The following is a 12,861-nucleotide window of genomic DNA, read 5'->3' on the forward strand; positions in this document are numbered from 1 at the left end:
CAAAATACAATCTTTGATGATGAACGACTGATGATCAGAGAGATATTGGACGCTTTACTGCATTTGTGTCATACGTCATAGAAGCGCTTCGTCGCCAGAGGGCGCGATTCATAGGAAAGGTGTATTGACGAACACTTTTGATTTTCGAAACAGTAGAACAAATATAACTATGGCACCATTTCTATATTTCACCATTTCACCATGCCTCGTGTTGTTTAGCTACAAATATATAACATGCCAGAAATTAGGCATACATACGGGGTTTGTAGGTCGCTGACTTGGACCAAGTAGGTTTGAGTTTACTAAATTAGCAACTCTGGAACCTCCAAGTATACACAAGATTTCATAAAACCTTTGGTATAATTGCCATTTTTTTGCTTATGTCGATGAGAAAAACTTCAACATTTTTGTTGAGTCTAAGTGGCCTTTATCATAAGCATGATGAAGATTAGAAGCAATAGCTGATATGCCACCATGTCTTGCATTTTCTTTGATAATATTTGCTAACGAAGTGCGTTTGGAATCTGACCGGGCAAGTTTACAGCATAGTAACAATATCATTAAACGTTGTTGTTTACAATTTATCCTATATTCTGATAATTTTTGTGCCTGCTTGGTAAAATTTAAATGTCTGTCGTTTACAGTTTTTGCAGATATCAGATACGGCAAACAAGAACTACGGTAAATCTATTATTTATTACATATTCTACTTATAGTTCGTGTGATTATGGAACATTTAATACTTCTCAGTGTGCTAGTGTGACATACAGTACTGAAGCGGAAAGGAACAATGATGTCGTTCTTATACGTCCACAGTATGTTCCACTTCTTGTCTTTTGTCCAAGAGATTTTGTTTACATTGTATTATTTATCATTGTACGCCACAGTAATTCTATAAAATTCATAGCATGGAAATATAGGCGATACTTGTTCCATTTGACTACTAGTCTAGACTACTAGTATGTTCTGACTGGTTAGAACTTGAAGGTGATACAATACTCTCATCAAATAATGGTGTCATCGATTCTTGTAATTTTGTTGATGTCTGTGTGTCTTCTGGGCGATTATTATTACCTAAACATAAAGGTAGAAGTGCTATTGAAACAATCACAGTGGTAAAAAAAATGTAAAAATAACTTTTTTCTAACTAAGGCTAATCACAGCCCCTGGCTTGAACCATTGCACTGTAAAATAACAATCGCATATAACCTTTTGTTCCCAATTCTGTATACTATATACTTGTTTTTGTCGAATTTTAAATGAAGCCAATGAATGAATGTTTGTTTGTTTTTGTTTTTTGTGCGTGTATTGAATTTATGTAACATTTGCTCTAAAATATAACTATAAAATGACTGAGCATCGAGTATTTATCACTAGTTGATGTTTCCTTATAATTGATATTTTAGCCAAAAAATACTGTAGAACATTTTATTTAACAAACAAATAGTTATTTCTTAATTGCATTCTTGCTGAACACCAGGTTTCAGTGCTGTGGCACAATGAACATTACATAAAAACTAGGAACCAGAAAATGTATTTAACCAAATTAAAAAAAAATTATATTGATTCAGGAATAACACGTTTTTCTAAAAAAAAATACTTGTTTTGCAGTGTGATTTTATTATGTTTTCTGGAGACTAACACGAACATGGCCTAAAAATATGCGTCAGTCAAAGCTGCGAAATTATTGTAGGTTACCATGTGGTACCAATATTAATTTCTGAGTTACTACTATGATATTACTCACAGCATAATCTTAAAAATAATTAAATATTCGGGTCCTGTACAATCAAAATTTATATGTGTCAATCATATTTGATTACATGAGAAAATCATCAGCCCACACTAATTGATTTTTCTCTGACGTTTTGCATGCAAAGTAACCTCCTCGTAGTTTCACATTGCATCGATAATACGTCCCTATTTAAATCCATGATCGTAATTCGAAAGTCCGCGTGCCGAAAGTACTTTCTGTCTGCAAGAGTCGCTGGGATTATCAACGCCGGCGACCAAAAATTCCACGGATTGCATTTTGTCAATTTTACCGGAATTTCTACTTACCAAATGTCTTTAATAAGGCCTTGTACTTTTTCAGAGAAAACTCGCAATATGCACAACACATTCTGTCATCTATCTCAAACTCCTCGCATTCATTAAATTTGAAGCATGCACCGCCTAAAACTTCGCTATAGTCCAGTCCCATTTTGTCGAGTAATCCCGCAGAATAATACCGAACGCATTCGGAATCCAAAAGCACGCCCGATGGAAGAACAATTGGAAACGGTCGTCGAAACACTCAAACTTTTTGTCACCACTTTATTTTATTTTATTTCGTTTTTCGTTTGTTTATTGTGGGGAAAAATGTGAGTTGACAGCCCGAGAAATATCCCATTTTTATAGACGCGTTGCATCTCCAAGACAAATGAATGTAGACCTTTTATTTATAAACTTTAAAATATTCGACCCTAAACACAGTACACTCGTATACGCGTAAATTAACTAAATAACACCCCCTTTACGGGTTTTTTTTTACTTCAGCTTGCGTACCATATTTTTTTAAGAAAGCTCCCCCCCCCCACCTGGAAGAATATCAACAATATTAAAAATTACATTCTACATCTGGAGTATTGGGAATTTTACTCAAATCTTCAAATGAATCTATAGAAATCCGTTACTGAGACATACATTGCAATCAATTGACTATGTTGTCCCACACAACGATAGAAATCACATAAGCTGATGTATTTTTTCTCTTTAAACAATATTTAGTCTGTCTTTGTCCTCCTTAATTGTATACAACCTGGAAATATCGACAACGCAGATGACTTCATTAAAATGGTCTTTATTAGGCTGGGGAGTTTATATGAAGCATGAATAACTAGTATGTTTTTATTGATTGATAACTCCAACCTTTGACATAATACTTGTCCAGAAAATAATGAGGGGGTACTGTTGCAATAAAAACACATTCATTTGGCCCCATTAGATTTTGTAAATCAGTCAGATGCAATTAACATCTAATGTTATTATAAATTGTAATGTAACAAGATAATACTAAATCAGCAGTCATAATGTAGTCAACTGTGTAATACAAAGTACTCAACTGTGTAATACGAAATGCCAACTGTGTAATACGAAATACTGCTGATTCGTCACAACAAAAACAGAATAAATATTAGCATTTACTTCTACTGACAACAAATCGGGAATGTTGTAAAAATGAAAGATATAAAAACATTTTTCCAATCTTTTGGAACCTAGTAAAATACAATTATTACATTATACTTGTTTAATCTTTAACAGAATAAAACTGCATATATTTTTTGCAAATGTCGATTAATATCGACAGAAAATATGAAATTATTTTCATTTCGTTCAAAACTATAACAAAATTCATGAAAATAGGCAAAATGTTTTCAAAATTTTTGGTGGGAAAATTATGGCACCCAAATTATTAACAATGAGCGTTATGGATTGAAAATCGTCGAATATATTCATTTCAGAGATTTAAAACGGTATATGTCAACTTTACAAATCTATCCATGAAAAAGACAATACATATAATTTAAATAAACCCAAAGGTTATACACCCGCATTAACAATTGCTATATAGGATATAGGTAGCAATGCACAGGTTTCCAGCACAAAATATATATCGGAAAGACCAAGTCATGTGTGGCATCGTGGGAAGCATGACCACAAATCAATGTGATTCTATGATGAAATAAGTACAAATTAAAACATAATGTGTACCATATCGTGTTAAATGTGTATATAGTTAAATGTACAACTTATATAAACAGATTTTTACACGAAATACGTGCATCATGGCGATCACTATCTTTGTAACTCTTAGAACAATATAATATATTTCGACTTTTGTTCAAATGACATACTATATTATTTTTAATTTATTCATTTGGTAATGAAATCGATATAATTATTAGACATATTATTACTTTAAATTGAAAAATTGGCTTCGTTTCGATGGTAGCGAGAGCACTCTCTGTCTCTCCCTGTTATATCCTCTAATGCATCGTTGCACAGTATTTTCTCGATAACATCCATATTTTACTCCATTCAGCTGGACATTGAATTTACATGAGTGAAATACCACAATAGAGCCGTTTAATCTCCATAAAGATACAACGGACCATGACGTAAATACTGCGAAGACAGTCATAGATAGTTCTCACTCCTCTTCCCCAACACTGTCACAAGGCAAAACCCACAACTTGTTACTTTCTTGTTTCTAATTATTTTGAAGAAATTTGCTAACATATCATAATCTAAAAACAAATAGAAGCCGAAATTGTAAAACATTACCATATGTCATCATGAATCATCACACATAAGTTGAACCTATTTTAAAAGTTATTCAAGCACTCGGTGCAAACTAATGTCTACATTGACTCATAGATGACATTGTCAACAAAACCCTCCTGTGATTGGCTGTTATTTTCATCATCGTCGGCACCCTCAGCTGACTGGTAAATAGCACAATCTACAAATCCTTCATAATTGTCTGCCGTCTTCTCAGTGGTGCGTGCGCCTCTATTTCCATCCTTCAGTGGGTTTGGTAGGAATAAAACAGCATCGTCAACGTCGGACTCTCCAGGCGACTGATAAATGTAATTTTCTACAAAACTTTCTTGCTGATTGCTCCCTTCAGATTCTACTATTGACATTCTCTTAGGTGGTAGTACAGGCACGTTGTCATCATCATCATCAACTGACTCAGGATCCAATGATCTATCTGTTGGCACCTTTCGAGGTCTCCCAGAATTTCGTTTGTCAACGACTGCATACATGTCACTTACTTGCGTGGTCGTAATTTCATCACCATCATGATTTACTTCCCTTGTGGTCAGACGTGGATTTACAGTCAAATCGACTCTCAGTCTGATAGGAACCCTCAGTTCAGTTTGGACATCATCGTATGCAGATGCGCTTTCTACCTCAACATTACGATTTCGTGTCAGTCTTGTCTTGGGTTTATTCACGCACGCATACATGTTAGCCAGCGTGTCGTCAGCTCCCATATTAATTTCTGCAATTCCAGGATCGCACTGTTTCTGGACACTAGTTGCAGGTTTCCCATCGTATGTTACATTTATATCTCGAGAGAAAGGTTCAACAACAGCGATGGTAGGAGTGATATTTCTTTTGTAATTTTTATCGATCACATCATAGTCAGCCGTGTCGTCAGATGCAAATTCATTCATCCCTGGACCATGTTCTTCATTTGCATGTCCATCTGTGACGCCACTGTTCCTGTGAGCAGTGTGAGCTGCATCATGCGTGTTTTCACCAACCTCCGTCATTTCATGGTCTAAGCTGGTTTTAATTCTGTGAAATGAAGTTTTAAAATATCTTAATTATTATTCAAGGTATAATATGTGTCATGCGATATTTTGATTTTACAACAATCATATGTAATTTGTGAAGATGTATAATTTGTATCAAATAATAATACTGTGATATTACCTCTTTCCCCTACAAAGTATCACTGATATCACAATTAGTATGATTATTGCCATGGTAACAAATGCAGCTACACCGACACCAATATATAACCCCATGTTATTATCTGTAAGACAATGACGGTTACATAGGTCTTATAACAAGTTATCAAAATGTACTGTTGTTTAAAGGCAGAAGTTAACAGTATGAAGGTAGTGTGGTGTACAACACGTATCATTATCGAAGCAAGTCTACTTTATACTTTTTTGGAGCGGATAGATTGTTTGATTTACAACTTGCCAATCCATTTTTAAACAATTATAATCCACCAAAATCATTCATTAAAATTTTAAAATCACCTGTTGTGCTGTGTAGCCTCCTATCCAAATTCTGTGTACCCCTGTTTGTAGACATACTCGGGTTGGGAGTGATGTCTTGTTGTTGTTGTTGACTGCCTTTAAATTTTGTACTTGAAGTTGGAATATATGTGTGATGCTTGTCGGTACCTGCAGTAAAACGTAAAAACTTTTCCTAAAAATATATCAATGCATTATTTATTTCTTATGAATTTTGATCGGCAAAACATACGTTCAAAACTACAATCGGCGCTAACAGTAACACAGTTTTCAACCTTTACATAAATTTATGGTTATTGTATGGTTTCCTGGTAACATATACAACTCATATTTTATGTATTTGAGGCATTAATAAATTACATTAATAGGAATTGAGAAAGGGAATAACTGAGAGAAAATGGATCAATTTACATATAAGTATCAAACAACCACAATTCGCCTAAACAAATAAATGGTGTAAAACAATGAGAAATCTCAGAGAAAATATTTTCTATGTTTACACTTACCTGTTGCCTGCGTTTTAGGAAGTGTAGATGCTTTGTGGCTCGTTGAATGAGTTGCAGCAGTCGTTCTGCCAAGATTTGTAGTGCTCGGTGTTGATATAGCTACAACAGCTGATGTAGTTGGGGCTTAAATAAAGCATACTATTAATATATCAGTTACTAAATGGTCCGGTTGGACAAATACAAAAAGTCAGCTTGTCGAACAAAATGACGGTGTCAAAGATGTCTTTATGTATGTACTAGCATACATAAGTCTGTTTGAACATGATTGCTCAAGGCATATCAGAGTTAACCCATTCTTTGATTCATGAAAGCAAAGTAACAGATCATTTCGAAATTTACCCCAAAACTAAATTGCATGTATACAATTCCCATTATGTTTAATATGAACCAAGTTTGCACAAAAAATGCAAACTGTGAATGGTTTCGGTATGGCAGAAATGCATTATTTTGATGCACTGTTAGCTATAAAATGGCCATTGTGAAGGAAACTAAACTGGCCCTGTGAAGTAAAATTAGCAGAGATGGGTAAAATCAACTCCGTCGTCAACGTCCGTTTTCTGTACGAAAAGCGTCTAAAATATATCATTTCTTTCTTTTGGTTGTTCAGGTTTTCTATTATAATTAATTATGATCAGGTAAATGTAACTGAGTGATCAACAATAGTACAGTGTGTCACGAAACACATTTATCTATTTGATGCAAATACAGTAACTTAATTCTAAATCGCGATGAACAATTCGAAAATGGAATAGTTAATCTAAGTTGTTTTTATTTTTTATAACACTATATGGAGCTTTGGGTGACAGAATTGATGCCATGTATTCTAACGACACCTTGGTATTTGTGTTTTCTATGTAACAAATAAACTTCATCTTCTTTATACTCAGTAAGTCAAAATTAACAAACTCGCAAGAGAACACCTATTGTAAATTGAATTGCCATTACAAACAATAATATTGGAATTAGTTTATAAAGATTAAAATCAAACTAACCTGTACATTGTGGTTCTATTCCAACTGACCATCTACCAGAATCCAGACATTGTTTATATGGTGTACCACCACCACTATGATAGTAACCATCAATACAATAATAGTATACAATATTTGGATAGGTATATGCAATATTCGTATGGTAGGAATTTGGAAAGGATGGCGGGACACCACAAGGTACAGCTGGAAATAATCATCAGGTTCAGACATAAGTTATATTATAACATGGTTAGGCTGAATCTAGCCATCTGATTCGCTGTGTTTCTGTCTCGAAACTAAATAAAATAAACTGGCTTAATTAACTAACTGAATCGAGATAATACAACTGTGCGCTGTTCAGAGTGATTGTTGGTATGTAATCAACTGATAAAAACAGGGAAATTCAGTACAAGTTGTAATACATCTTATTATTTCCAAAAATGTCAATATATTGTGCATGGCTTTTCGTCCATCTGTGAGTTTATCCTATGGTGTTCGTTGTATCCCAGAAATTTGAATACGAAATCTGGAACACGCCTTACACAAATGATAAACTCCAATTTTAACCCTCCCAAATGAACGAGAATGCCAATTTACACAAATAAAACAAAATATCCACGTGGAAATCAATACATAAAACAATAACAGTAAAAATCGAGACATTATGTTTACAGGAAAAAAACATAACGCTTCATCACCCTTCACAATAGTAGTATAAACAGCGATTTCTCGTGCAAACATGTTATAATGAGGCTATAAACAGTGTTTAGATTTTAGCAAACTGAAGTCGTTCAGAGTCGAAAATGAAGAAAACGACACTTTCGGCAAGACTGTATTTTATCAATTGCAGCCAGTTAGATGAACGGCAAATAAATAATTTCAAACTTTACCATAAAAAGAATATGTTTTTTTTCGTTGATATTTCAGTTGAACCTTTGGCCCTTGTAAATAACCATTGTTTATATTTTATTTATATATACGAGTAATCATGTTTAATGACAATAACATTGCTTGCTCCAATTAAAGTGAACATGATAAACCATTTTATTTTACCAGAGGGTAATATTTTTGGGAGGATGTTACTGAAAGAGGACGAGGAGATTATCTGCTGTATGTTGTTGAATTCCAAAAAAAACATTGGGATATTTGGAATTTGAATTTGAATAGCGCTTAGAGAGTTTGAGTATCAATGTATAGGTTTTATAACAGTGTTGGACATAACGAGGGGTCACAATTCTAGATCACATTAAGATATAGAATATTTTTGTAATTTTTCTACGTTCGCATCAGGATGAATGAATGAAGTAACGTGAAATGCTTCTACCTATACATATATACGCTAAATGTATATGTTTTCACCTGTACATGTAGGTACACTACTATTCCACTGTCCATCATCTTAACATGCTATAACACTTACTCCATTCAATATATAACCAGTTGTACATCTAAATGTAATGCTATATTTATCATCTCACCTGTACATGTAGGTACACTACTATTCCACTGTCCATCATCTTGACATGTTATAACACTTACTCCATTCAATATATAACCAGTTGTACATCTAAATGTAATGCTATATTCATCATCTCACCTGTACATGCAGATACACTACTATTCCATTGTCCATCATCTTGACATGTTATAACACTTACTCCATTTAATATATAACCAGTGTCACATCTAAATGTAATGCTATATTTATCATATCACCTGTACATGTAGATACACTACTATTCCACTGTCCATCATCTTGACATGTTTTATCACTTACTCCATTTAATATATAACCAGTGTCACATCTAAATGTAATGCTATATTTATCATCTCACCTGTACATGTAGGTACACTACTATTCCACTGTCCATCATCTTGACATGCTTTAACACTTATTCCATTCAATATATAACCAGTTGTACATCTAAATGTAATGCTAGATTTATCATCTCACCTGTACATGTAGGTACACTACTATTCCACTGTCCATCAACTTGACATGTTATAACACTTACTCCATTCAATATATAACCAGTTGTACATCTAAATGTAATGCTATATTTATCATCTCACCTGTACATGTAGGTACATTACTATTCCACTGTCCATCGTCTTGACATGTTATAACACTTACTCCATTCAATATATAACCAGTTGTACATCTAAATATAATGCTATATTTATCATCTCACCTGTACATGCAGATACACTACTATTCCATTGTCCATCATCTTGACATGTTATAACACTTACTCCATTCAATATATAACCAGTTGTACATCTAAATGTAATGCTATATTTATCATATCACCTGTACATGTAGATACACTACTATTCCACTGTCCATCATCTTGACATGTTATAACACTTACTCCATTTAATATATAACCAGTGTCACATCTAAATGTAATGCTATATTTATCATCTCACCTGTACATGTAGGTACACTACTATTTCACTGTCCATCATCTTGACATGCTTTAACACTTACTCCATTCAATATATAACCAGTTGTACATCCAAATGTAATGCTATATTTATCATCTCACCTGTACATGTAGGTACACTACTATTCCACTGTCCATCATCTTGACATGTTATAACACTTACTCCATTCAATATATAACCAGTTGTACATCTAAATGTAATGCTATATTTATCATCTCACCTGTACATGTAGGTACATTACTATTCCACTGTCCATCATCTTGACATGTTATAACACTTACTCCATTCAATATATAACCAGTTGTACATCTAAATGTAATGCTATATTTATCATCTCACCTGTACATGTAGGTACACTACTATTCCACTGTCCATCATCTTGACATGTTATAACACTTACTCCATTCAATATATAACCAGTTGTACATCTAAATGTAATGCTATATTTATCATCTCACCTGTACATGTAGGTACATTACTATTCCACTGTCCATCATCTTGACATGTTATAACACTTACTCATTCAATATATAACCAGTTGCACATCTAAATGTAATGCTATATTTATCATCTCACCTGTACATGTAGGTACACTACTATTCTACTGTCCATCATCTTGACATGCTATAACACTTACTCCATTCAATATATAACCAGTTGTACATCTAAATGTAATGCTATATTTATCATCTCACCTGTACATGTAGGTACACTACTATTCCACTGTCCATCATCTTGACATGCTTTAACACTTACTCCATTCAATATATAACCAGTTGTACATCTAAATGTAATGCTATATTTATCATCTCACCTGTACATGTAGGTACACTACTATTCCACTGTCCATCATTTTGACATGTTATAACACTTATTCCATTCAATATATAACCAGTTGTACATCTAAATGTAATGCTATATTTATCATCTCACCTGTACATGTAGGTACATTACTATTCCACTGTCCATCATCTTGACATGTTATAACACTTACTCCATTCAATATATAACCAGTTGTACATCTAAATGTAATGCTATATTTATCATCTCACCTGTACATGTAGGTACACTACTATTCCACTGTCCATCATCTTGACATGTTATAACACTTACTCCATTCAATATATAACCAGTTGTACATCTAAATGTAATGCTATATTTATCATCTCACCTGTACATGTAGGTACACTACTATTCCACTGTCCATCATCTTGACATGTTATAACACTTACTCCATTCAATATATAACCAGTTGTACATCTAAATGTAATGCTACATTTATCATCTCACCTGTACATGTAGGTACATTACTATTCCACTGTCCATCATCTTGTCATGTTATAACACTTACTTCATTCAATATATAACCAGTTGTATATCTAAATGTAATGCTATATTTATCATCTCACCTGTACATGTAGATACACTACTATTCCACTGTCCATCATCTTGACATGCTATAACACTTACTCCATTCAATATATAACCAGTTGTACATCTAAATGTAATGCTATATTTATCATCTCACCTGTACATGTAGGTACACAACTATTCCACTGTCCATCATCTTGACATGCTATAACACTTACTCCATTCAATATATAACCAGTTGTACATCTAAATGTAATGCTATATTTATCATCTCACCTGTACATGTTGGTACATTACTATTCCACTGTCCATCATCTTGACATGTTATAACACTTACTCCATTCAATATATAACCAGTTGTACATCTAAATGTAATGCTGTATTTATCATCTCGCTGTACATGTAGGTACACTACTATTCCACTGTCTATCATCTTGACATGTTATAACACTTACTCCATTCAATATATAACCAGTTGTACATCTAAATGTAATGCTATATTTATCATCTCACCTGTACATGTAGGTACACTACTATCCCACTGTCCATCATCTTGACATGTTATAACACTTACTCCATTCAATATATAACCAGTTGTACATCTAAATGTAATGCTATATTTATCATCTCACCTGTACATGTAGGTACACTACTATTCCACTGTCCATCATCTTGACATGTTATAACACTTACTCTATTCAATATATAACCATTTGTACATCTAAATGTAATGATATATTTATCATCTCACCTGTACATGTAGGTACACTACTATTCCACTGTCCATCATCTTGACATGCTATAACACTTACTCCATTCAATATATAACCAGTTGTACATCTAAATGTAATCCTATATTTATCATCTCACCTGTACATGTTGGTACATTACTATTCCACTGTCCATCATCTTGACATGTTATAACACTTACTCCATTCAATATATAACCAGTTGTACATCTAAATGTAATGGTATATTTATCATCTCACCTGTACATGTAGGTACACTACTATTCCACTGTCCATCATCTTGACATGTTATAACACTTACTCTATTCAATATATAACCATTTGTACATCTAAATGTAATGATATATTTATCATCTCACCTGCACATGTAGGTACACTACTATTCCACTGTCCATCATCTTGACATGTTATAACACTTACTCCATTCAATATAGAACCAGTGTCACATCTAAATGTAATGCTATATTTATCATCTCACCTGTACATGTAGATACACTACTATTACACTGTCCATCATCTTGACATGTTATAACACTTACTCCATTCAATATATAACCAGTTGTACATCTAAATGTAATGCTATATTTATCATATCACCTGTACATGTAGATACACTACTATTCCACTGTCCATCATCTTGACATGTTATAACACTTACTCCATTCAATATATAACCAGTTGTACATCTAAATGTAATGCTATATTTATCATCTCACCTGTACATGTAGGTACATTATTATTCCACTGTCCATCATCTTGACATGTTATAACACTTACTCCATTCAATATATAACCAGTTGTACATCTAAATGTAATGCTATATTTATCATCTCACCTGTACATGTAGGTACACTACTATTCCACTGTCCATCATCTTGACATGTTATAACACTTACTCCATTCAATATATAACCAGTTGTACATCTAAATGTAATACTATATTTATCATCTCACCTGTACATGTAGATACACTACTATTCCACTGTCCATCATCTTG

General features: G+C 33.4%; 2 protein-coding genes across 2 annotated transcripts in view; both read right to left on the minus strand.

Annotated features, from left to right (window-relative positions):
• Nucleotides 1-2,826: 2,826 nt before the first annotated feature.
• LOC146730135 (uncharacterized) lies at nucleotides 2,827-7,495 on the minus strand. Its single transcript, XM_085494212.1, has 5 exons — nucleotides 7,318-7,495; nucleotides 6,326-6,463; nucleotides 5,823-5,969; nucleotides 5,488-5,590; nucleotides 2,827-5,349 (listed from the first exon to the last, which is right to left on the minus strand). Exons 3-5 carry the CDS (start codon nucleotides 5,875-5,877, stop codon nucleotides 4,404-4,406), a joined length of 1,104 nt encoding a protein of 367 aa, XP_085350338.1. The 5' UTR covers nucleotides 5,878-5,969; nucleotides 6,326-6,463; nucleotides 7,318-7,495; the 3' UTR covers nucleotides 2,827-4,403.
• Nucleotides 6,181-12,861, minus strand: part of LOC144346275 (kremen protein 1-like) — a 49,086-nt gene continuing 42,405 nt past the window's right edge. Inside the window, exons 6-8 of the mRNA XM_085494448.1 lie at nucleotides 7,318-7,500; nucleotides 6,326-6,448; nucleotides 6,181-6,206 (exon numbers count right to left, since the gene is read on the minus strand). Of these exons, the coding sequence (XP_085350574.1) occupies nucleotides 6,181-6,206; nucleotides 6,326-6,448; nucleotides 7,318-7,500 (332 nt within the window). The remainder of the gene's footprint in view (nucleotides 6,207-6,325; nucleotides 6,449-7,317; nucleotides 7,501-12,861) is intronic.

The sequence above is a fragment of the Saccoglossus kowalevskii genome, chromosome 20 (genome assembly GCF_978046115.1).
Source record: "Saccoglossus kowalevskii chromosome 20, keSacKowa6.1, whole genome shotgun sequence".
NCBI lineage: Eukaryota > Metazoa > Hemichordata > Enteropneusta > Harrimaniidae > Saccoglossus > Saccoglossus kowalevskii.

Excerpts from the sequence above, each read along its gene's own strand:
- LOC146730135 (XM_085494212.1), bottom strand. The coding sequence starts at position 5,877 with ATGTCTACAAACAGGGGTACACAGAATTTGGATAGGAGGCTACACAGC. Across the intron at positions 5,591-5,822 it reads GAGGCTACACAGCACAACAG|ATAATAACATGGGGTTATAT; the intron begins GTGATTTTAAAA and ends ATTGTCTTACAG. Across the intron at positions 5,350-5,487 it reads ATACTTTGTAGGGGAAAGAG|AATTAAAACCAGCTTAGACC; the intron begins GTAATATCACAG and ends TTCATTTCACAG.